Source organism: Mustela nivalis (genome assembly GCF_964662115.1).
Source record: "Mustela nivalis genome assembly, chromosome: 4".
Classification (NCBI taxonomy): Eukaryota; Metazoa; Chordata; class Mammalia; order Carnivora; family Mustelidae; genus Mustela; species Mustela nivalis.
In genome coordinates, this window is record NC_139023.1 from 158,528,062 (window position 1) to 158,554,665 (window position 26,604).

At 38.3% G+C, this 26,604-nt stretch overlaps 2 protein-coding genes across 6 annotated transcripts in view; one reads left to right on the forward strand and one right to left on the reverse strand.

Moving 5' to 3' along the window:
- CDCA2 (cell division cycle associated 2) overlaps window positions 1-11,561 on the reverse strand; it is a 51,809-nt gene extending 40,248 nt beyond the window's left edge. For 2 of the 4 annotated variants that reach the window (XM_082729220.1, XM_082729218.1), the window contains exons 1-4: window positions 10,787-11,013; window positions 10,276-10,339; window positions 10,007-10,180; window positions 8,733-8,887 (exon numbers count right to left, since the gene is read on the reverse strand). In XM_082729220.1, the coding sequence (XP_082585346.1) occupies window positions 8,733-8,887; window positions 10,007-10,180; window positions 10,276-10,339 (393 nt within the window). In that variant the 5' untranslated portion in view covers window positions 10,787-11,013. Of the gene's footprint in view, window positions 1-8,732; window positions 8,888-10,006; window positions 10,181-10,275; window positions 10,340-10,786 lie in introns of all 4 variants that reach the window. The other 2 variants (XM_082729221.1, XM_082729219.1) reach the window with 2 other exon arrangements.
- A 165-nt stretch (window positions 11,562-11,726) lies between these two features.
- KCTD9 (potassium channel tetramerization domain containing 9) overlaps window positions 11,727-26,604 on the forward strand; it is a 43,534-nt gene continuing 28,656 nt past the window's right edge. Inside the window, exons 1-3 of one of the 2 annotated variants that reach the window (XM_082729222.1) lie at window positions 11,727-12,004; window positions 21,193-21,314; window positions 23,735-23,778. In XM_082729222.1, coding sequence (XP_082585348.1) covers window positions 11,957-12,004; window positions 21,193-21,314; window positions 23,735-23,778 — 214 coding nt within the window. In that variant the 5' untranslated portion in view covers window positions 11,727-11,956. The remainder of the gene's footprint in view (window positions 12,005-21,192; window positions 21,315-23,734; window positions 23,779-26,604) is intronic. The other variant, XM_082729223.1, reaches the window with a different exon arrangement.

The following is a 26,604-nucleotide window of genomic DNA, read 5'->3' on the forward strand; positions in this document are numbered from 1 at the left end:
TGGGATGCCTAGAGGTCTACGAGGAGTTAAAGAGATACTAAGATTTGTTTGTACTAATGGAAAATGAACCAAATGAAAAGGAGGATAACATAATTGCAGAAGAAAAACAAGCTCAGTATGACCTGTGTGGTCATAGTAATATAAAACCTGAACACTTATATAACCCAACTATTAGGAAGTTGTGGAGAATGGGAAGTACACGTGTGTATGTAGGATAGAAAGCATAAGGAAGAGAGAAGGGCTAATTCTCTACCATCCACAGAGGGAAGTTAATAGTTAGTCTTTATACTGAAAGATTAAATAGTAGCAACTAGACAAAAAGTAAAAGGCATCCAAATTGGAAAGAAACAGGTAAAACTGTCACAATTTGCAGATGGCATAATAAATATAGAAAACTAAAGACTCCACTAAAAAACCATTAGAATAGAGGTGCCTGGGTGGCTCAATGGGTTAAGCCTCTGCCTTCAGCTCAGGTCATGATCTCGGGGTCCTGGGATCAAGCCCCACATCGGGCTCTCTGCTCAGCGGGGAGCCTGTTTCCCTCCCTCTCTCTGCTGCTCTGCCTACTTATGATCTCTCTCTGTCAAATAAATAAATAAAATCTTAAAAAAACCCATTAGAATAAATGATTTCAGTAAAGTTGCAGGATACAAAACCATCATACAAAAGTCTGTTGTGTTTCTATACACTACTAATGAACTAGTGGAAACCAAAATTAAAAAAAAAAAAAAACAATTACATCAAAAAGAATTAAACAGCTAGAAATAAATTTAATCAAGGAAGTAAAAGGAATGCAAGGAAAACCATAAGAAACTGATGAAAGAAACTGAAGATGTAAATATATGGACAGATACTCTGTGCCCACGGATTGGAAGAGTATCATTAAAATGTCATACTGTTCAAAGCAATCTACAGATTCAATGCAATTACCAACAAAATTCCAGTGGCATTTACCAAGAGCCAAGAACATCCAATGGGGAAAGGACAGTCTCTTCAAAAATGTCATGCAGAAAACTGGACAGCCACATTCAAAGCCATGAAACTAAACCACAGTTTTACACCTACCCAACAACTAACTCAAACTGTTGAAAAACATGAATTCATAAAAATAGGTGGTGAGCAACTTGACACCAGTCTTGGCAAGGGTTTTTGTTTTTTTGTTTGTTTGTCTGTTTGTTTGTTTTAAAGATTTTATTTATTTATTTGACAGAGAGAGATCACAAGTAGACAGAGAGGCAGGCAGAGAGAGAGGAGGAAGCAGGCTCCCTGCTGAGCAGAGAGCCCGATGCGGGACTCGATCCCAGGACCCTGAGATCATGACCAGAGCCGAAGGCAGGGGCTTAACCCACTGAGCCACCCAGGCGCCAGGGTTTTTGGTTTTAACACCAAAACCAAAGGCAACAAAAGCGAAAATAAATGTTATTTACTATATCAAACTAAAAAGCTTCTGCACAGCAAAGGAAACCATCAACAAAACAAAAAGGCAACCTACTGGATGGAAGAAAATATGTGCAAATAACATATCTGACAAAAGGGTTGATATAATATACAAAGAACTCCTGTAATTTGGGGCACTTGGGTGACTCAGTTGACTGGGCATCTGCCTTCAGGCTCAGGTCATGACCCCAGGTGCTGGGATCCAGCCACCCCCATTGGGTTCCTTGCTCAGCAGGGAGACCGCTTTTCCCTTTCCCTCTGCCTGCTGCTCCCCCTGCTTGCGCTGTCAAGCGAATAAACAAAATCTTAACACACACACAAAAAACAAAAACCCAAAACTCATGTAACTCAATAGCAAAAAAAGCAAGCAATCCAATTTAAAAATTGGCAGATCAGAACAGACATTTTTCCAAAGACACAGATGGTTAACAGACATGTGAAAAGATGCTCAACATCACGCATCATCAGGGAAACGCAAACCAAAACCCAATGAGATATCACCTCCCATCTATCAGAATGGCTATTAAAAAAATAAGCCATAAGTGTTGGCAAGGATATGAAGGAAATCCCTGTACACTGTTGCTGGGAATGTGAATTGGTGCAGCTACTATGGAAAACAGTATGGTCTCTCAAAAAAAAAAAAAAAAAAAAAAAAGAAGGGGCACCTGTGTGGCTCAGTGGGTTAAAGCCTCTGCCTTCAGCTCAGGTCATGATCCCAGGGTCCTGGGATCGAGCTCAGTAGGGAGCCTGCTTCCTCCTCTCTTTCTCTCTGCCTGCCTCTCTGCCTATTTGTGATCTCTGTCAAATAAATAAATAAAAATCTTTAAAATAAATAAATAGAAGTAAAATGACCATAAGATTCAGTAATTCTACTTGAGTATTTACCCAATGAAAATGAAAACACTAACTTGAAAGGAAGTATCTACCCCCATGTTCACTCTATCATTATTTGCAATAGCCAAGATACAAAAACAACCTAAGTGCCCATCAGTGAATGGATGGGCAAAGAAGATATGGTATATATACACAATAGCATATTTTTCAGTCAGAAAAAAAGAAGGAAATCTTGCCATTTGTGACAACATGGATGGACAAACCCTGAGGGCATTACGCTAACAGAAATAAGTCAAAGAAAGACAAATACTGCCATGTCACACTTATATGTGGAAGCTCAAAGTTTAAAAAGAAAGAAAAAAAGGAGTTCATAGTTACAGAGGAGAGTGGTGTTGCCAAAGGCAGGAGTCGACAAAATGGGTAAAAGGAGTCAAAAGGTACAAACTTCCAGTTATAAAATGAGTCATAGGGAAGTAAGGTGGAACATGGTGACTCTAATTAATACTACTATATTCTAAATTTGAAAGCTGATAAGAATAGATCTTAGAAGTTCTTATCACACACATAAAAATTTGTAACTGTACGATGGATACGATCAGACTTATTGCAGTGATCAATTCGGAACACAGTTGAACCCTGAACAACAAGGGTTTGAACTTCAAGTATCCACTTAAATATGGATGCTTTTTTTTCCAATGAATACCATTCTGTTAGTGTATTTTCTCATTTTCTTAATAACATTTTCTTTTCTCTAGCTTATTGTATATTTTATGGTACACAGTGCATATAATATACAAAATATGTGTTAATCGACTGTTATCAGTAAGGCTTCTGGTCAATAGTAGGCTACTAGTAGTTAAGATTTTCGACAGCGTGGGGGTTAGTGCCCCTAATCCCCATACTGTTCAAGGCTCAACTGTATAAAATTTTGAATCAGTACATTGTACACCTGAAACTAATGTTGTATTTCAATTAGAATTCAATTTTTTAAAAAAAGGAATTGCAAGGAAAATTAAGAGCTATGAAAACCACTACCAAAGCAACAGCTACAGAAGTTGAAAATGAGAGCCCCGGGAAAGCAAACATGGAAAAAACGCAGCTGCACACCGTAGTTCTTATAAATAAATCCTAAAGTACTGTTTCCTTAAACAATGTGCATACATAATATTTTTATTTATATAAATTTTAAAAACTTTAAAAAATGTGTTTGCAAGAAAACTTCAGAGGGTTAGAACATAGATCTAGACTGTGTAAGGGTGAGAGAAGACATAACGTGAGCAGTAGATAGTACAGGTGTGGTAAGATCAATAGTCTGGAGGCTTCGACAGGATGAGAGAACAGGATGAGTGAAGTAAACTGGAAAGATGAAATCTGGGTAAGACTGAGGTGGGCTGAAAGAAGATCTCAAAGGTGCAACAGTAGCCAAGTGAGCACATAAGCAGATGCCTGAGGTAAAAAAGATCATTGGAGCTAGGATGGTGGATGATAAACCATGTGCTTATTGAAATATTCAAGAATGAAAGCAAGGGTAGTGGAGGAAAGATGGAGAGCCACTGCCCTTTAACTTTTCCTCTAAAGTATTTTCTTTCTAAAACAGGAGAAGGTCAGGGTGCCTGGGTGGCTTAGTCAGTTACGCATCTGCTTTTGGCTCACACCATGATCCCAGGGTCCTGGGATCGAAACCCAAGGAGTCTACTTCTCCCTCCCCCTGCTCTTGTGCTCTGACTCTCTTTCTCTCTCAAATAAATAAAATCTTCAAAAAATAAAGCAAGAGAAGGTGGAGAAAAAAGATGAAATATGTAAGTATAGAGGCCCTTGTAATTTACAGAAAGAAAAAAACAAGTCCTACTAGTATATTTGTGGAAACTTCAGTAAATTAGAATATGTGAACTAATATTATTTATGCAGTGAATTAATTTGTTGAGCAAGGGAAGAAGAGATAGGGTGAGAACAGGAAGCGACATCAAGGGTATTTACTATAGAGGCAAATCTCGAAAGGTCAAAGGACAGCACTGATTGTCCATAAAAACTGCTCACATGGAAAGCCCTTACTCTTAACAATGCTAGATACTAGAGCTATTTATTCAAGGAATACCTTTAATACATATAATCAAATGTCATGGGTATGGGGTGTTTTCATATATACATTTATATACACACATATATATATTTATATGCATACAAAAAAAAACCATAATTATCAACAGCACATATGGAATGTCAACAAAAAAGGAACTTAGGCCAGAGAAAGCTGAAACTGACAGGGACTTTTTACGCATTCTGAAAACAGGAAATGAGCAGACCTGTAGTAGACCCCAGGAAGGCTCAGCTATCTAATGTATCAGGTATTTCTGAAAACCAGGGTCAAGGGCAGAACTCAGAACAGGAACACTGAAACTCTACCAGTAGCACTTGAACCCACAGATCTCTTCATAAAGAAGAAAAGACCTTTACAGTCTGGAGGGAACACAGAGATTCAGAGATTCAGGATTCCATGATTTAAGACTCCACAAACAGCTAAGGAGAGGACGATCTGCACTGAAAACAGAGGCCATCCAGGACTTCTTGTGAACTTCTGACTTGCAGGCATTTTTGACACTTAATTTCCAGAGTCGGGGGGTTCAGGTTTATACCCCAGGAATTCCTTCCAGAGGAAAAAAGATCTGCCAAAAGAAAAGTACCACAGGATTCTGATACTTGGGAGTTCCTCCAGTGAAAAAGTGGCCATGTCTACACAGAAGTCCACTGGCTAACAAAACTGGACCATGCACCCTGACCTCTCAGTCAAGTTTTTAAAGAGTCTCACTTTTTTTTTTTTTTTTTTTTTAAAGATTTTTATTTATTTATTTGACAGAGAGAAATCACAAGTAGATGGAAAGGCAGGCAGAGAGAGAGAGAGGGAAGCAGGCTCCCTGCCGAGCAGAGAGCCCGATGCGGGACCCGATCCCAGGACCCTGAGATCGTGACCTGAGCCGAAGGCAGCGGCTTAACCCACTGAGCCACCCAGGCACCCCAAGAGTCTCACTTTTAAAAATGAACAGAGTGTCAAGGATCACTAGATATCTGAAGAAAGATCTGAGCATGAGTCAGAGTCTGAACTAATCAGGTAGCAAAATGGAACCTGAAGGCAAAGAGATCCTGCAAGGGGAGGACGAAAACATCCAGGAAAATATAATGTCCCTAACAGGCCACAATGTTCTTTATTTAATACAAGAACAGAGCTTAAAATGAAAAAAATAGGCCATACAAAAGATAGGGAATCAAAATGGGTGTTGAATGAATGAATGAATGAATGAATGAATAGGATTCTTCATTTCTGTAAACTAAAATACCATGGAGCAATGCCTTCAAATTTTGATGGGAAATATGTGCAACCTAGATTCTATAGTAAGACAAACTATAATCCAAATGTGCTAGTAGAGTAAACGTCATCAGATATGCAGAAGCTCCAGAAAAATGAGCTAGTAAAACAAGAAGAAAGATATGTGGACAAGGAAACAGAAAATCCAAACAGAGGAAGAAAAGAAAATCACCAGGGATGGTGAAAGCAAGTCACAAAGTGACAGCTGACCAACAGACCCAGATGGCAACCAAGCCAACAGAAGACAGAGAACACCAAGGAAAAAGAAAAGAACCTGCAAATCCTTAAGGTTAACAGATAACTGTCAAAGTTTGGGGATGAAATTATGTGATAAAAGACTAAACCAAAAAGTAATAAAAAGTACGTACTAACTAGAGGAAAAATAAAACTTGTGTAAGAAAAGAAATGGAACATAGCATACCAAACAGCAGTTTGTGAAAAATATCTGCACGGTTAAATAATGCACACGAAGTCTTAATTCAAACAAAAATTATAATTGTATTGGAAGGATGGGGAAGGGGATAGTGTTAGGATAGCTATGGCTAGGAGGTATAAGAGCAAAATCCTCATTTTTTCACAGAAATAACTACAATGATAGTAAATCCAAAGCACACCATGTTCCAGGCACAGATCTAAGTACTTCACCTCTACTAATTTAATCATCCTCATTGAAAACCTTGCTATTATTTTCACCCCCATTTTATATGTGAGAAAACAGAGACAAAGAGGTAACTTGAAGTGCTGGCTGGCTCAGCCTGTAAAGCAACCAACTCTTGATCTCGAGGTTGTAAGTTTGAGCCCTATAACAGGTGTAAAGATAAAGAAAGGAAGGAAGGAAGATAAAGGGAGGAAGAAAGGGAGAGAAAGGAAAGAAAGAAAAGAAAAATTAAGTGACTTGCCAAAAGCACAATTAATTAACAATAAAGCCAAGAATCAAACCTCAGCAAATAGCTCCACAGTCCATGTTCATACCTACCCTAACAGCAGTTCTCAGAAAGTGTTTACACTCTTAAAAATTATTGAGAACACCAAAGGCTCTTAGTTCATGTGCACTATAGCTATCAAGAGTGTTTTAACAGGCTTTCCAGAATTGTGGCTACTCTTCCTTTCATGGAACATAAAACCCAAAGATTTCCTAAAAGTCAGTTGCAATGTCAAATATGAAATTCTATCAATGAACCTTCATATTCTGTGGGCTAAAATCTATGAGTCTCTTGCAATTTGAGGGTATATTTTGCATGCACTGGTCATTAGGGAAATACTGGTTCACTTACTTCTGCACATCTTCCAAATGTTGACACCTTTTATTGTGTAGTATTAAAGAAAATCACATTCATTAATATCTCTACTGATCTTATCAGGAAAGTTTAGCTAGTGTGAAGTTCTCAAACTCATGGTGCTAAGCAGAATTTTTCCAAATTCTAATTTTCTCCTGAAAACTCGAGTTTTTTAAGCAACATATTTTAAGAAACATTTCCATTTTTCCTTGAAGTGGCAGGTTCACTGTTCATTTCTGAAAAAACGTTATTCACATTTCCAAGTCTGACTAAACATGATGACTGTCAGTCTTTCAAGTAAAAATGATACTCCATGAAAAAAGGGGCCAGAGTTCAGATTATGGCTCAAAACAATTACACACATGATTTTTTTTTTCAGAACATCCATCATACTTCTGTATGTAATTTGGAAGTGCCTGAAGCATACTTCCCATTTTAATCACACATAATAAAAGGGTAGAGAATTAAATTTACAATGTTCACTGCATCATTATCAGGGATATTAAGTGAACCTGGCATTATCATTCCCTGTGAAGGCTTAGGAGTGTGGAATAAAATGACAGCTTGGTGCCTTCAATCTTACCTACCATTGCTTCTGTGCTGTGAATGCAAACAACATAGTGGGAAAAGGAAAACACCTCGGTGCTATTACAAAAACCTGTTTTAACCTCACAGACCTCTTGAATGTGACACAGAGCTCCCCGGGATGGTCAGATAATCTCTGAGAACCACTGCACTATGTAGCCTTGTGCACAGTGTCTAAAACTGAAAAATAAAGAAGTGACAGTAAAGTACATTTTAAAATAGGAAGGCCTGGGTCGCCTGGGTGGCTCAGTGGGTTAAGCCGCTGCCTTTGGCTCAGGTCATGATCTCAGGATCCTGGGACTGAGTCCCACATCAGGCTCTCTGCTCAGCAGGGAGCCTGCTTCCCTCTCTCTCTCTCTGCCTGCCTCTCCGTCTACTTGACTTCTCTCTGTCAAATAAATAAATAAAATCTCTTAAATAAATAAATAAAATAGGAAGGCCAGTACCAAAAGAGACAATATAAATAGCTGTCCTTCAAGAAGGGGAAGCATTAACTGTGTCTTTCATAGACACAGTTGTACACTATTGACTTTTTAGGAACATGGATTATTCTTATAAAAATCCGCAAAAATAGCTATATCCTTCCTCATCAGAAGACAAGTAATTTTTTCCTTTTCATCAGGTTATCCCAAATATATTTTGTCCTGGGGGAACTCTTACTCCTACATTCCAACATGTAGGAGTCAAAAAAAATGAAGACGCTTCAAGAATAAATATTAAAAGAAAAAGGTTGAAAAACACTACCTCGGGGCACCTCGGTGGCTCAGTGAGTTAAGCCTCTGCTTTCTGCTCAGGTCATGATCCCAGGGTCGTGGGATCGAGCCTGCATCAGGCTGTCTCTGCTCAGCGGGGAGCCTGCTTCCTCCTCTCTCTCTGCCTGCCTCTCTGCCTACTTGTGATCTCTGCCTGTCAAATAAATAAATAAAATCTTAAAAAACAAAACAAAACACCACCTCACTTCATTGTAGAGAAAAACATCAACTGGCAAAAACAAAACAAAACAAAAAACCCTGCAAAATAAAATAGCTCCTCTAGAAAACCATTTCTATCCAGGATTTCCTGATTTTTAACATAGCCATGCTCAACATCACTATCAATGAAAACTGAACACTCGCCGTAAAGACAGAGAAAACATTACCTCCCCAGATCCAAAAACAGATGAGATGCACAAGAAGGTAGAAACACCATATGAAAGCTTCGTAAGAGAATTCATGACAGAAGTTAGAAGAATACCATACCAGAAAAGGGGAATTCGGTGTCAAAGGAGACTTCTCTGCCTTCTTTAAACTCCGCTGCTGAGCAATGAAACGAATAAGATGGTTTGTTTCAGGAGAGCCCCGAGCACCGATTGTAGAACGTCGTCTGGATTTTTTAAGGTATGATGAGGACTTTCCTATAACGAAAACTGTCTTTTACATTGGAACAAAACAAGGCTATCATGAGTAATCATGTACTGAATTCCCTGTACTATACCAACCTAAAAGAGAACATGAGAAGCACCTATTACGGAAATCTAAACAGAGAATTATAGAGGAAATTATTCACACATCATCAGATGGATAGGGATCTTTGTTTATTGATTTATTCCATGCTTCTGGAAGTGCCTGGCACATAGAAAACGCTATCAGAGAGTTGTGGAATGAGCACATGAACACATATTTTAATAGTTCTCATTTTTGTTTTATATTTCCTGCACACAGGAATGGGTAATGTCTAGCTTTGGACTAATAACTTCTCTTTTTTCGGAATTAGTCTGTCTTATCCCCAAGAACTGAAAAGAAAGCTCTCTCCACTTTGGCACGTGCACTCCCATGTTCTCAATTTTCAAAATCATTTTTCTCTGAGAAACCAATCCACCTTCCACACACTATGCTGCATTCGGGCCACATGCTAAAGAGCACAAAATGAATCCAGTTTTTCCTTTAAAGGCTTATAGATAATGTTCTTGAGAATGGAAACAGAATGGCACATCACTGTGTCTTGTCTACATCATGCATTATTCAGTCTAGTGCCCTCTGACTTTTCAGCCTTCCTTCACGTTCTACTTCTAAATACTCTTCTCCAATCTAATCCCAGTTTCACGTTTATTTCCTCTCTTAGCTAAATCAGACTTCACAGATGAATTTCATTTCTACTCCTTGCAGATTCGTCTGAGTCAACTTTGCTTGTGATTTTGAAAGAGGCATACCCAATCTTTCTTAATAGCTCTTCAACTTTCTTCTATTTTTGCCATATGTAAGCATAAAATTTATTACTACTTAGAGGAGTCAGGTCAAAAAATGATTCACATGTATATTCTTTCCCAGTCTGAGCACAGGGCACATTGTTGAACATTATGCTGCTTGCCCTGGGAACCGAATATTCTGCTATGCTAGTTGCACCGTGCATATTCAAAGAAATCTCCCTAACAAAACATTTGTAGAGTCAAAGTAATGGGAGAGGGTAGATTAGATGCACAAAACTGCGTTAGTTATTTTTAAACTTCAAAAGCACTGCAATAAACTTCTTTTACCTGAAGAGTTCTTTACAAAGCTTTCAGGTGTAATTCCCAATTGCTCTACTGTTACTGTGGAAAAGTCCAAAGGTGACTTGAAAGTATCCAGTGTGCAACCATTAGGAGTCACTTCAGGTTCATGCTTCTGAGGAGTTACAAGATTCCCATTTCCCAAAATGAAAGAGGAATTTTCTGAAACAGACAACATGTTGTGGGGGCCAAACATCATTATGAAATCAAACACCTAAACCTCACATTTTACAAGGAGGCAAGAGATCACTACATACCATCATCACGAAGAGCAGGCTCCTTGGTTTCAAGACGCTCGCTGTCTTTGGGGTTGCTATCCATCTAAAAAAAAAAAAAAGCCATTTCCGAGATTAAAGATTTGATCAAGATTCTCATTCAAGACTGAATTCTAATCTATACACAATCTATACAGGCATGAAAATAGAGGCCAAGCGGGTATTTTGAGGGCTTTTCAAAAAGACAAATGCAGGAAACTGCTGTTGGGGAATGCAACAAAGCAGACCTCCCACTAGAAGCCAAGGCTTTTCAACCTTGGCGAACATCTGAATCATCTGGGTACCCTGTTACAGACACAGCTTTGCGGATTCCCAGAAATTCTATTAAGTAGGTCTGGCGGGGCTCCAGGAAACCTGCATTTTAGAAAGCACGCGGAGGGTCCGGCTCGGGTCTCAGGAGGACCACCATCTCCGTGGAGCAGGATAAGTGAGAACACGCTTTTGAGAAGCACGGCCCAGAAGCAGCTCTGCAGGACCAGGGCCCCTGCCCTACCTCTCACTCCCGCAGCTGGGCTCTCCTCCCACTGGGTGTGTTTGCAACGTTCCACCGCCTGAGTGTCGTGCAGGGGCTGACGGTTCGCTCGAGAAGGCAACTGTCGGCAGCCAAGCCGGCCGCCGGGAGCTGCCTCGTCCCGCCCGAGGAATTCCAACCCAGCCGTCCGCGATCCCTACCTTCTCCTCCGCCGGCCGCTGCCCGCTACCCGCCGCCAGATTCAAATCGCCGGCCCCGCCTCCCTGGCGTCGGCGTTACTCCAAGAATCTCTACGCCGCGGCTGTCCACACGTGTCCACGCGCACCCCGAACTCTCCCGGGCCTGTATCTAGTCCTCCCAGGACCAGGAGTGGCTTGGTGAGCTCGAGAGAAGCCACCACTAGCTGCGGGTGACGCGCCAACCAGAGAGAGGGGCTGCTAATCTGTATCCAGGGGGGACTACTTTCCGTGAGAATCTCGCGGAAGAACTCTTCGGTTAGCGCCTTAGCTCCGCCCTCGCTTTGCAATTGGATGCTGCAAACTTCGAAAAGAATCACTGGGCCAATCCTGGCAGAACGACGGGCGGGCTCTTGCCCAATCATCCAGTCCGGACAGCGGCCGTTTAGTCCGTGGTTTGAGAGAGTGAGCGGAGGCGCTGACTTGTATGGGTCCCCGTTAGCGCTCCACCTCTTTCCTTCCAACCCCGCCTCCCCATGCAGATGAGCTCTACCTGGTATGGGGTTTGCGCCTGCTCAGTAACGCCTAGAGCCGCCGTTCGGCTCCAGGTTGTGCTGATTGGCTGATTACCCTTCCCGTCTGCAAGACTGCAACCTCTCTTCCCTCCCTCCACCTGGGCTGGGTTAGTATGAGCCCACCCAGTGCAGGGCGATAATTGGCTGAGTTCTGGCCGGCGCTGCCGGTTGATTGGTGGAGCTTAGAGTCAGTCTGGGAGAGGTGGGGGAAGGGTCCCAGGCTGACTGAGGCGCCCAGGGGCGGGGTGGGAAGGGAGGACCGGCCAACCCTGGGGTGTGGGACCGAGAGTGCGTGCGAGTGTGTCTCTAAGAAAAGGAAGGTGGCGAAGGGAGGAGAGTCCGAGTGGGTGGAGGGAGGGGTAGGGCGGGTGGAGAAAAAGGTGGGAGGAGAGCCAGGTGGGAGGGTGGCGACTCACTCAGGACCCAGTGGGGGCAGCGCGATGAGGCGGGTGACCCTGTTCCTTAACGGCAGCCCCAAGAATGGAAAGGTAAGGAGGTCGGTAGGAGGCTGGCCGCCTGTGGGGGGAGAGGGCAGCGGAGCGCGGAACGGGCTGGCAGGGCAGAGGGCTGAAGTTGGGGAGAGGGGCTGGGAGGTGGGCGTGCGCCGGGGTGGAGGGCGTCCGGGAGGTGAACGTCGGGTTCCCGCGGCCTCCTCCCAACCCGCGGGATTCCTGGCCGGAGCCTGCCCTTCGGCTCCCCCGCCGCCCTGGGGGCCAGCGCAGGTCAGCTTGTGCTTTATGGTTCCCTCGTCCAGGTGTGGGTCCTGGAAAGCGGAGGACTCGGACGGCGAGGGGAGGGCCGCTATCACCTGAGCGCTTGGTGCTGGTGTTCCTCTTTCCACCTCCTCCCCGAAGACCCTGCTGCCCCCCACCCTGGCTGTAGAAGGGCGCTCGTTGCCACCTTGGTGCTGACTAATGGTCGGCTCCAGAAAGTGGTGGTTAACAACTAAGGCAGACTCGGAAGGTTGATCAGGTAGAAAGAATAAAATTGTCTGTCGGTGGCTAAGTCAAGTATCCTTCTGTCCTAGGGCGAATAGAAGATTGAAAATTAAGGACATTTGCGTGATGGTTCCTACCTCTCTATCTTGTAGGCGCCCCAAGCCCCGCCGCCGCCAAACTTACGTACTCACTTTTTTATTTTGCCTTGTTTTATTTTATTTAGTTCCTTAGAAGACTGCCACAATGGACCAAAATGGGTTGATTTGATTACTAGTTGCTGTGTTAGGCCTTTGTTGAGGGTGTGGTACCAAATGTTTTTTTCCAAGGCTGGAGCAAGCCAAAATGAATCCTGTTCCTTCTCAAGCCTCTTGCCCCACCCATGGAACTTGTTCGGCTTCTTTGGAAAATTTGACTGTTCAAGGCAGACATTTATGATGTGGCTAAATGACATCTAGAAGTAACTATGCCTTAGAGTCTAAGGTAAAGGTAAATTGACCTCCCTATATTATTTGCCAGAATACAATACTTCGTTTCTTGCATGATTTGGAAACAGTACGTTTTTAAATAGTGTAATTGTGCCCCGGTATAAAAAATGGTTTTCGAACTACTCTGAAATTTTAAATAAATCTGCTCCAAAAATTTGAACCACGTATAGTTTGTTGACTATAATGTTGTGTAATTCTGATTTTAGAGATTTAATGTATAAAAACAACTGGCATATATTCAAGTTCTTGAGTTTTCATAAATATTACTTCAAAATATACTTCACAGGGCTCATACTATTTCTGACCATTAACTTTCTAAACCTGTTTGTCTGTTAGCTACTAATAATTTAAAACTTACATTGTTACTGGAAGAAAAAATTAGTATAGCCAAACAACTGTAATATGTTCTCAAAAACAGACCTTTGGTTGACCTTTTTGTCTAGCATCTTTTTGTTTCTCTCTGAAAGACAAGATGTTTAGACTCAGTCATAAATATTTAACTGTGCTCTAATTCTCCTCTGAAACCATTGGATTTTGTTCTTTCAAAGATCGGTATGTTAATCTTACCATATATATTTTAAAGCTATCTCGTTTTGACCAGATTAGGTTTTGGGGTTTAAATTTTTAAATTTTTAAAAAATATTTTGAAGGAAGTCTCAAAAGATTGAAAAAAAAACACATCTCAAGTAAATAAAGATAAATATATTTATGTTGTGAAGATCATAAAGACCCAGACTGGAGAAAGAATACTAGTATGATTCAATATTAAAAACAGATCATACTATAATCCTTACTACTCAATTAGAAAACATATTCTTTGCCAAAGTTCTCAGTGTTTCCTCTCTCTCCAGCTGATTAAAAAAAAAAAAACCACTGTAATTACTCTTATTTGACAAAAGAGCACAGAATACGTTAACAGCTTGCATGTTTATGTAAATAAGGTGACTAGAGTTAGCCAGGATTGGCATGATCATGGCACAATGTTCATGAAAGACATGCTGAAACAGAGCACTACTATTAGAGTTTGAGTTCCCATCCAGCAGCTGGAGTATCTGTCACTTTCAGTCTCTCCTTCTTAACCTACCTTCTATTTTTGCTTCCTGTTCTAAACTAAAAGATCAGTGTCTGTTTTTTCAAATAAGTTTCCCTCCTATAAAGCTGCTTCTGTGGTTGCCAGACAGGGCCCTAAAGCCTGGGCTTGGAGAGGCAGAGAGTTACTGCAGGGAACTACATCATATGTTTACCGTGACTCTTCTATATACTGAATGAACATTAAGTGTCACTAGTACAAGCTTTGATGTTGTAGTTGTAGAAAGGGCTGTGCGTGCTCTAACACAGTGCTTGCCAGAGTGAGGTGGTACACCACAGAGGGTGTGCAAGAGGAGCCAGGGGAGTTTAAGAAGAAATATTACACTTTTTATTTATATTTTTACCTGGAAATATATAATTATATGAAAACTTGATTTTTTAATCCGTAAAGACACACGTTTTCCATTACTGAATGTGTCAGGTGGTCTCAAGTCTACTGAGAGAAGGAAGTGCGTTCATATGTGAAAACTTCTTCCCCGATTGGTTCATGTTGGTGTATTGTGATGAACTGAAGCATACAGTGCAGGTTAAGATTGCATTATCCAGGTTTTTTTGTTTGTTTTTTAAGATTTTATTTATCTATTTGACAGACAGAGATCACAAGCAGGCAGAGAGGCAGGCAGAGAGAGGAAGGAAAGCAGGCTCCCCGCCAAGCAGAGAGCCTGATGTGGGGCTCAATCCCAGAACCCTGGGATCATGACCTGAGCTGAATGCAGGGGCTTTAACCCACTGAGCCACCCAGGCGCCCTGCATTATCCAGTTTTAACTAAATTAACCTTCACGAAAATGCCAAGTGACTTTAAAAGATTCCTTCAAAGCTGCAGACTGAAGACTTACCTGAACACAAGTAAGCAATGAGAAGATGGCAGAGCTACCACTTCTCCAAATATAAACCATGAGATTTGGAAAAGAAAAAAAAAAATCTCTGAACCTAAGAAGTCCAAAAGTGTCAGGGTTGGTTTTGTTTTGTTTTGTTTTGTTTTTTAAAGATTTACCTATTTATGTGAGGGCGCTCATGCACGTGTGCGAGTGGGGGGAGAGGCAGAAGGAGAGAATCTTTCAAGCAGACTCCCCACGGAGTGCCAGAGCACGAATTAGGGCTAAGTCCCATGATCCTGAGATCATGACCTGATCCAAAACCAAGAGTTGAATGCTCAACTGACTAGACCACCCAGGCACCCCCAAAAGGGCTGAATTTTAAGAAGACTATTTAAAGTCCTAATTAGTAGCTGTTTTTAACTGTAAGCCACTCCCTAAGTGTATATTGTTCTTTGAAACTTAAGCTGATGATGAGATGAGGTCACCCTAATTAGCAAGATGTTTAAAAATATTTTCCAGTATATGAAGACAATAAGATGTTTTTCTTTTCCTTTCTTGTTTGTTTTCAGTGTTAAAAATCAATTTTACATTTGGCATGATTTCCCTAAATTTAATGATATTTAGGGGATACTTAACAGCCAGCGGCATATTGAAAGTCGATAAAGATCCTCATTTGGGAAATCATGTGTTTTTTCTGACCGTGGCATAAACTTTATATATAAGTAAATCAATATACAATACAAATGTTTGAGCACATGCCCAAAAATGTTTTACTGATGGGATACATAATCAAAAATGTTTGAAGGCCATACTTCTAAAAAATTGGGATCTTCAAATTTGTTTTTTTTTAGTTGCTCCAAAAGGATCAGTGTATCCTCTCATCCTTTCTCTGTATGCCTCAGAATTCCCATTTTTCTCTTTTTAATATTCTCTGTAAATAGCATTAAGGAATTTGAAATGAGGACTCAGACATCTGAATGTTGTAAGTGGCTTCTGAATAACTAATGTCAGCTCAAAATTTCTGTAAATTTTGAACAAGAGTTGCTTTAACTTCAGAATATTTAGTAATAGGCTGTGCAAGTCACAGACCTTTTTATATCTTATTTTTTCAGCCAGAACTTACTGAGTACCATCTTGTACAAGGAACCATGCCAGCTCACTGCAGACATAATGGGATGTGAGATAGGTCTTCTATACTGATGTTTACACTCTTTATCCAGGACATAAGTGTTTTCTTCTGGCTTTGATATTAGGTCAGAAATGTTGTTAATATAAAGTATCCAGATTTAAATCCATTATATTAAGTTGAAGAAAGATGAAATCTACGTGATCTTTGCCTATTGAGATCTAAACATTAATAAGAACTTTGCTCTTCAGCTTTAAAACATTTAAAAAATACATTTGATACATATAAAGAATATTAATATGCATAATACTTAAGAGGAAAATAACATACCAAATATCAGTAAACCTGCCACACAACATAAGAAAAAATATATTACCAAAAATTAATGTGCTTATTCACTTTCCTATCCCCCTGCTTCTCTGTGAAGTCAGCTAATTTCATGAATGCTGTATTTCCCTTTGCTCTGTGTCTTTAATAGTTCAGTTATAGATAGTTATATATATATTTTTAAATTTGCTATATACATCTTTGATAGATATAACTGATCTGTATAGCTATATATAACTGAACTGTATATTTGTCATCTTTGGGACATATCCTAAATGGATGTCATATGTAATATCTTTGGACTTATATTTTTCATTCAATATAGTATTTCTAAGATTACATCCATAATGTTACACATAGATTAGTTATTTTTGTGGTTTATAATAGTCCATTGATTACAAGCACTATCCCATTTTATCCATCCTCCTGTCAGTGGACATTTGGGTTGTTCTTTTCTTTATATTTTGCTATTAAATTAACAGTGTTGCCATGAATATTCCTGTGTAGGTATCCTGGTGCACACATGCCAGCATTTTTCTAGGGCAGTGGATGGCAAACTTTAGCATGCATTGGGATTCGTTGAAGAATGGAGAAAACACATTGCTGGGTTCCATCCTCAGTGCTTCAGATTCTAGGGTGGGGCTAAGAATTTGAATTTCTAACATATTTTTAAGGTGAGTCTAATGCTGCCAATTAGGGACCACCCTTTTTTTTTTTTTTTTTTTTTAAGATTTTATTTATTTGAGAGAAAGAGAGAAAACATGAGCAGGGAGAAGGGCAGAGGAAGAATCTGGCTCCACTCTCCTACCCTTTGCTCTGTTGGGGCTCCATCCTAGATCCCAGTACTCCAGGACCATGACCCAACGTGATAGCAGCTGCTTAGCCTACTAAGCCACCCAGGCACCCCTAGGGAACACATTTTTGAGAACCAATGCTCTGTGAATATAAGTTGTACTAACAGTTGACCCTTCAACAATATGCATTTGAACTGCACAGGTCCACTTATGTGTAGGTTTTTTTTTTTTTTTTATAAATAACGTATAGTACTATGAATATATTTTCTCTAGCACACTTTGATATAAAAGTAGAGTAACATAACTTAAACATTATGTGTTAATTGACTATGTTATTGGTATGACTTCTGGTCAATATTCGGCTATTAGTAAAGTGTTCGAAGAGTCAGAAGTTCTATGTGGATTTTACACATCCTCTACACAGGAGAGGGGGAGTTGGTGCCCCAAAACCCTGCATTGTTCAAGAGTCAACTGTGTTGGGTGTTAGGTATATGAATGCTTAATTTTTTTAAATGCCAAATTGTTTTTCAGAGTTATTGCAATAATTTTATATCCCACCAGCATTGCATAAACCTTCCCACTGATCCACATCCTCCTCAATGCTTAATATTCTCAATACTTTTTAATATTTAATATTTTAATATTTGCCTTCTTGACCTAAGGTTATGTTCTCTTTTTTAGGAACAAAATAACTTTAAAATATGTGGAATTTAAGAAACAAGACAAAGAGGAAAGGGGAAAAAGAGAAGCAAACCAAGAAACAAACTTAACTATAGAGAACAAACTGATGGTTATCAGAGGGGAGGCAGGATTGGGGGGATGTGTGAAATAGGGGATGGGGATGAAGGAGTACACTTATGATAAGCACCAGGTGTTGTATGCAAGTATTGAATCACTCTGTCAAACACCTGAAACTAATGTTAAACTGTTAACTAACTGAAATTTAAATAAAAACCGCCCCCCCCCCCAATTTTAGTATTGAACTAAAAGTGTAGGTAGAGTAAATTGAGTTTTGTGTTTGGTAATTGTGATTGATGGTTTGGTTGAATAAATCAGCCTGCATAAATTGAATAAGTATTTTTTGATAGTATATTAGTTCTTAGATAATATGAGCATAAAGAAAAATGCTTTATGTACATTTTATGTAATTTTTAAATTTGAATAACATAGGTTACAATTTGAAAATGGTGTTTAAAGGCAAATTAAAACTCACTAAACTGATATGCCCTCCTAGACACAGTATAACATTGGCTTTCCCAGTTGGTAGATAGCTTTCACTTGTCTTGGGGTCTGAAATTTAGAAAGGATTAAGTTAAATAGTAGCATAATATGGTGATCATTAACTTAACTAGAAGCACTTCTCAATTTACTCCATAGAATGTTTCCATTCTAAGTATAGTGCCTTATTTATTAAAGTGGATAATCCCAGTAACTTGGGAACTCCAGGTCCACCCTGGGGAGCATACCACACAGAAAGCAAATAACCATTCTTAGCATGATCATTTTATAAATGCTTGGCCTCTCTGAGGACTAAAATAAGCTTAGTGTATAACAAAGCTCATATCTATGATATACAGGATTTTCATTGCTGCTTTCTCCCCAACAAAGCTGTTACATAAGGAAAGGTACATGAGCCAGTCTATTGGAGACTTTCTTATCAACTTAAAATGTTTTCCAAGCCTATCACATTTTTATTTTGGTACTTATATATTTTTAAATTAGATATTCTGATTGGTTCATATGAAAGACAGATTTCGAATATATGTTTACAATATAATTCCATCTTATTTGTTAGTATGCTTAAGAAAGTAAAGCTAAAGTGATCTAATTAAAAAACAAATGCCAAAAATGCCCTCCAAATGAAAAATAAGAGTGGTAGCCCAACTTGAGGGCAGTTTTCAAATCTACAGAACTGTGAGATTTCTTGCAATAATTTCACTACTACTTTCTCTAATTGCTAGCCTTTTGATTATTTCATTTAGAGGAAAGTGTGAGTTGCATAACATCAATATATTAAATTTTCCTCCATTTTGTGATAGGGCTGGTTGAGGGAGAGAGTGAAAAGAAATGTTGGGGGAGAAAGTTGATGTTCTATCTAGCAAGGAGAGGATAATGTCAAATCAACTAAAGCCATGTAAAGATATATAAGAAGCAAAGGTCAATTAAAAACTTCTTACATAATGGCAACTATGAAAAGAATGCTGAAATTGGAAAGGATTTTCTTACTCTCCCCTGGCAGTTTCCAGGCTGTAAAAATCGATCCTACATTTGCTTTGGTCAGTCTCTTGGGCTTCTATGCTTTTGATTCTTTTCAGTTTTCTCTCCACACCCTTTCTCTGCCCAGATGGGTTTGCTGCACGTAATGCCTTATGTTTTTTCTCTTCATTTTCTCCCAGGAACATGTATCTGCAGTAACAGAATTCCAGGCTCTATTACAGAGGCGAAAAAATGATAGGAAATAAAGGAGACACATTTTATTCAGGTTTCAGTTATGTATGGCATGTCTGCTGTGTTGAGACACTGCCAAGTGATTTCCATTATTTTTTTCGAAACCATGGCAAGATATACATAACATAAAAGTTACCATTTTAGCCATTTTTAAGCATATAGTTCATTGGCATTAAGTACATTCACCCCTACTTCCAGAACTTTTTTATCATACCTAGTAGAAACTACATACAAACAATGACTTTCCAATTCACCCTCTCCCCTGGTAATCTTTATTCTACTTTCTGCCTCTATGAATTTGCCTATGTCATATAAGTGGGATCACATAATATTTGCCCTTTTATGTGTCTGGCTTAGTTAGCATATGGCTTCAGGATTCATCTATATTGTAGCATATATCAGAATTTCATTCCTTTGAATAGCTGGATAATATTCCATTGTGTGTATTTACCGCATTTTGTTTATCCGGTCATCTGTTAAGGACAGTTGGATTGTGTATGACATCCCATTAATATTGTGCTTGCCTACAACTCTTCCCTAGAATTCACCAGCTTGCTATAGTTATCTGTCCTTTCATCTTTATTAACCAAGAGAAGACAGTTGGGAATCTGAGTACTCTGCCATGAAGATTGCACACTTCCTTATTGGCAAACAATTCCCTCTATACCCTGCTATTCATTGCATTTATTTAACTGAAAATTCAGGGTCTCCTAAACTCCAGTCACTGGTAAACAAAGGATCAGCCTTGTTTCTTATTTCATAAGGCACTTTGATCTAGTATCCTGTGGGAAGTTGATTGGCTGTTCATTCTTCATGTTCAGCCCCTCATCTATGTTTTATTCTTAATTTTCAGTGATCCTAACTGATAATGGTAATGCTATACAAATCAGCCACTGGGAGCCCATAGTTAAAATTATATTGGAGCAAAAAACAACTTAACTACATGTAGAGATTCTCAGCCTCCCCACCTATGCATTTGCATTGCTCCTACATCTATCAGACTGTGCCTGATGTAAAGCAGAAGAGAACAATTCACTGTGTCCCAGCTGTTGGCTGTATTTAGAATTAGCTAAAATCTGGCTTTTATAATATCAGTAGTTACTGAAGAATTAAATGAAGTGGGAAGTTGTTACCTTTCACATGGTGATTGATGTACTGAATGTTATCATAAACAGTAAATATTCCTATTTTTAAAATAAACCATTCTTATAACAAAGGAATAACATAAAAGCAACATTACAGAGGTCTCAGGCACTTTGCTAAGCTCATACCATGCAGTAACTCATTTCATCCTCATGATCTGATGTCGGTGTGACTTTTATTCCCTTTTGGTTAAAGCAACAGAAGCATGAAGAAGTTAATTTGTCTCATGTCGACAGCTAGAGGATGTCAGAATCTACATGCAGGTGTGGGTCTGTCTTCAGAACTAGAGTGTTATTTAACATACATAAGATAGTAGACTATTTTCATGCAGAGATGATTTCTTACACTCTAATTTTGGATCTCAGCAATATTAGATATAAGAACCTCTCAAGATCTCCTTTTATTGATAGTCTGATTTTTAGTCCTGTTTATAGTATGGTGGTTTATAATTTGTAAATAATGAAATTCATTATATAAGTTGTCCAAATTAATCTGGTGTGTTCACAGGTGGTCGCTGTGTATGGAACTTTATCTGATTTGCTTTCTGTGGCCAGCAGTAAACTCGGCATAAAAGCCACCAGTGTGTATAATGGGAAAGGTGGACTGATCGATGATATTGCTTTGATCAGGTAACCTTCACCTTCTTATAAGCTGTCTACAGTGTTCCCTCAGCATCTTGGTGCTCTGCTGTTTCCCTTAGGCAGTAGTTTAATTACTGGTAAGAATACAGAATTTTGGCAAATGATTGCCTAAAATTTGCTCTTTAGAATTTAAGTAATTTAGACTAATACTATATGGTAGAAGATCCTCAGTACATTCCAGTATTCTGATAGTCTTTCTGCATATTTCATACATGGAATTTTTTTCTTTCTGTTGCTAGAGATGGATCTAATAGGATGTGCAATTCAGGAGGGGTGTCAAAATTTATTTTGGTATTACAGAATTGATGTACTTACATTAACTCATGACTTGATTGCCTCTGAACCTGTGTTTTTGTAAGATAAATTTAAAATGTTGATCCTTCTCTACTTGTTACACAAATAGTCCTCACAGCAAATCAGGCCAGTTTGCTAAATGACTAATTTACACAATTCATCAAAAATCAATTTGTCAAATGACCAATTTGCCCAGTGTTTTCTAGTTGTTAATTTCACCACATTTTTAAAAAAATTTTATTTATTCATTTGAGAGAGAGAGCACACAAACAGCAGGAGAGGCAGAGAGAGAGAGAGAAGAGAAGCAGGCTCCCCGCTGAGGCAACCTGGAACCTGATGTGGGGTTCAGTCCCAGGACCTGGAGATCATGATCTGAGCCAAAGGGACACCTACCCATCTTAGCCACCCAGGCACCCCTCACCACATCTTTTCTACTTCTTTTCCCACTGGCTTATAATTTGGGTTTGGCTAATACCCAGTTAGCATGTTTCAAAATTCAGATGCCTAGAACTTTTGACTCTGAAGACATGCATTTTTTTAATGTTAGAAATCTGATTGATCTCTTTAATTTTATATGCTCCTGCTTATTGTTTAGTTCATTTCCTAAGAATGCTTTGAATTTCATAAACCTTACAAGGACCTACTTTGGTAAAAACTTGCTGAATAAAGTAGAGCTTTAAGTAGGGTTAACTCACCAGTGATCACCACCATAGTGATTTTTTTTTTGATTCGGTTTTGTTTTTGTTTTTAAATATCCCAGGCAGATATGTCTCCTTAAAACAGATTAGTTTACCTCATTCCATCCTCATAGGATCATAGAATTTTGAAGCAAGAAGAGACTTGAGAAAGAAAATAGGAAGGAATGCTAAGTACTGACTCTGCCCAAGTCACTTCCATTTAATTGGCAAGACATGGGATTTTTCAAAATGATGGTATGAAGATAATAATGCGCTGAATTACAGTACAAAAATACAAAGCTAATTCAAAGTTTAGTTTTCATTTAAACTCCGGTCAGAATGACCTTTCAACATAATATACTGCTTTTGAAGGTAATCGCTTCTAATCTCTTCATTTTATAAATGAGGAAACTAAACATCTGAGAAGTTCAATGTCTTACCTGGGTCACACCGTTTAGCAGTTGATTTTTGTTAATGAGAAGAAAACAGATGTTCATACTAGTCTTAAGTTAATTGGCATAGTGATTAAGTAGAAGAGATTGTAGACTTAAAAGATAGAGCTTTAAAATCCAAATCAATTAGAATTTCTAAATTTTTCAACATCTGTCTCCCAGCTTCTTTCTGTTTTGATAGATAATTGAGTCTCATTGTTGGATGATTTGCATCAAGCTAAATTTCTCCTTAACCCAGATGCTGCCTCTAAGAAACATTTAGTGTATTCCTATGATGCCTTATAGGAAATAAAAATTTCTGCAACATAGAAGGTCAGAACTGAAGCCTTCTGAACTAGAAAATATCTACTTGATTAAGAACTGGTGGCTCACAGTATAATCTCTAATCATTTATTTGTGCAAATAGATATTTTGAGGTAGGGGAGGAGAATATGCACTGATAATCTAGAATTTTGGATTATATGCAGTCATTTTACCTTTGGGTGTGTGGTGGGTGTTAATGAGTTTTTATAGCAGAGTTCTGATTGCAATTTTATTCTTCCTAGATGTAACATAAAAATGCATTTTCATTTCCAGAGCACAGAGCAGCTGATGATTTAGAAGAAAAACCCAATAATTTATTTAGGGTTATAGAATTAAAGTAAAAAAAGAAGAGTTGGCAGTGCCTTTAATCATATCCCTTGAGCATGAGAATATGTTCTCCAGTTGATAAGAAAGCTGTGAGTTCACAGGATTTGCATAGTGGGTTATGTTTTGTTTTTACCATTTTAAAAGTTCTTCCATGTGCAGGACCTTATTTGAATTTAAATTTAAAGACCCTTAAATCAAGAAGTTAAGCAAAGCACTGAAACTTAATTTCTTTGCAATATAGACTGATAGCAAAACCTGTCTTCTGCATAATTCTAAGGTATAGGTCCTCTAGTCAACTGATAATTAATGTGATTTCTGGATTTTGATGGTGGCTTTTAAATTTTGATTTTCCCAGGGATGATGATGTTTTGTTTGTGTGTGAAGGAGAACCATTTATTGGTAAGTGACTTCCTTACAAGCCAATTTTATCTGCCAAAATGAAAAAGATGGCAAATATTTTACATGCACTTACTAAGCTTAATTGAAAAGGATCTCATGGCAGCATTCAGATCTTCATACCTTTTTTTATTCTAAATTAGGTGTGTGTTGAAGTAAAGTTTTAATTTGAATTATATTATCATATTTTAGTATGGATACCTCATCTTTTACATGCCTTTAAACTGCACTGAAATTGCATAGGTTCATCAAAAATGACATGATAAGGTCATTTTGATTGTGGAAATACAACTTTTTTCTGATATGTTCTCCTTGAGAGTAATTGTCCCAATTCCTGTAAGTGTTAGGTTATAGAATTTTGAGTGTGCACTGCTTGCATAAGTTAGCATTTGACAGTCATTCACAGTGGCCATATCAGATCAGTCAAAATGACTTAATATCAACCACATACACAAACACATAGGCTACTTTTTGATTTGGAAGAAAGCTTATACAATTGTGCATCTCAAGAAAAAGAGCCTAAGGCTTAAATAACATCACTGTTCTTTAATGAGTATTTGATATATTTAGGTCCATACAATCTGACCCTGAATATTTAATGATTTGTGTAAGCCATGACAGTAATTGTATTTGGTGAGCAGAGGGAATTCTTAGGATCATCACACAGGCAGTTGCCAAATTAGAAGTAAGTACATTCTCTTCTCTGTCTTTATCTTAAGACGATGAGCACAAATTTTTCCACATCTTTTATCCATTAGCTTAACAAAGTATTTAGCAGGCAGTGGTCACTTAATTGGCTCATTGTACACATACAAACAAAAAGTAATCAAATAATGTTTTTGTCTTAACATTATGAACTTCTGGATTTAAAAATATTTGGTATGTTTTCATGCTTTGCGTTTATGGATGCTTACATTGTTTTACATTTGACTGGTGGAAACCTCTTCAACTCCTTTTATTAAAACCCTATTGGTCTTTTATAGCTTCCTTACTATCTGGAATAACAAGGCATTCATCTTATACTTCTGTTGCAGACCCAGATCAATATGTTTTACAATAAGCCTTAATGTCTTTTAGTAGGAAATGTCATTTCAAAACACAGTCTGGGTGTCAGACAGGCTCTTTGCCACTGGGTTCATTATTTTTACTAGGCTTTTTGGTAGACAGAGTTGAAAACACATAGCTAGCTAGAAATGCAACTTATGTGTAACATATGATAAGAAAGTTTATATAATATATGGCATTATAAGAGGTAGAATTTCTCCTGGGTTCATACTCACTCACACTTTGGTTTATAATCAGGATTGTTAAGATTTTTATTTAACCTTTTCTGTCTTACACCTATGTCTCCTTATATCCATATCAATAATTCTGGCTTGGGGGACTGTAGGGAATGATAGAATTATGTCACATAAGTACTCATTTCATCCCACACAAAACACACATAAAAGTGTCAGTATCAATTCCAATAGTTTCAGTACCAATATGAATCCTAAAGACAGTTAAACATTTTTTTGCAAATGCTCATTCCTTTCTTTCCTTCATTAAAAAATAATTTTATTGTTTCTACATTATCAGCTTACATAGCCATTATAGACTATACTCTCTCTTAAAACTGTCACTTAGCTTTACTCTTTCAAATGTATTTAATGCTCACCCCCAATCCTTATGTTGATGCCTCTAGTGGTTGTCTGAAACTCTAATAGATTCTTTACAAAGAACTTCCAAGAAGAACAATGTTCTCTGACATCTCACATGTTAATAACAGTTTGTGGCTTCTATTTTTGACAATCACTTTGACTAGATATAAAATCATATGTCAAAACTGAACAAATTGAAAACTTTAATGATGTATGTTTTATTGTGTATCAGTTATCTCTCAAATAAGCTGTTAAAAAAAAAACCCTTGGTTCATATTTTCTTTCTTCAGATATCTTAAATATGTTGTACTCTGTCTTATTCTGGCATAAAATGTTCGTGTCCAAAAAATATTATTAATAATGATTATTTTTCCTAGGTCACTTAAAGGATTATTCTCTTTCTTTAAAGAACAGTAATTTTGGTAGACTTTTTCTGAGTATTCTGAGCTGATTCTCTCTGTCTGATAAGTGATTGGACCTTGTCAGTATGTACTTTCAAATCTTCTTTTGATTTCAGAAAAGTTTCCTTGAATTCTAAATTATGCATTTATTTTGTTCCCCTGCTTTAATTTTCTTTCAGTACTCCTATTGTTTGTATGTTGGATATTCTACACCTGTCTTCTATATCGGAAATTTTCTCTGCACTCCTTTTCATCTCTTCCTTCATTTCTTATTATTTTAAAAGTTTTTCTCTTTTTCATCTTTTCTTTCCTTTAAGGTATTACCTGTTTATTCTCTCCTGTGCTGCTTCTAGTGTATTTTCATTTCTGAATTAGGTTTTTTTTTTTTTTCTTTTTTTTTTTAAGATTTTATTTACTTATTTGACAGAGATCACAAGTAGGCAGAGAGACAGGCAGAGAGAGAGGAAGGGAAGCAGGCTCCCTGCTGAGCAGAGAGCCTGATGCAGGGCTCGATCCCAGGACCCTGGGATCATGACCTGAGCCGTAGGCAGCGGCTTTAACCCACTTAACCACCCAGGTGCCCCGAATTAGGTTTTCATCATAGTTCTCATTCTCTCCTCTGAGTTCTCTCACTTCATTGGTGAATTTTGTAATTCTGGGTTATGTTCTTTTCATATTTTATACTATTTACTACTTTTAGCATGTTTGGAATATTTGGTAATAGTTTTTATCTATTTTGGGGGCATTTCTTTCTGGCACATTTTCATTGTCTATAGGGATGTAATTCT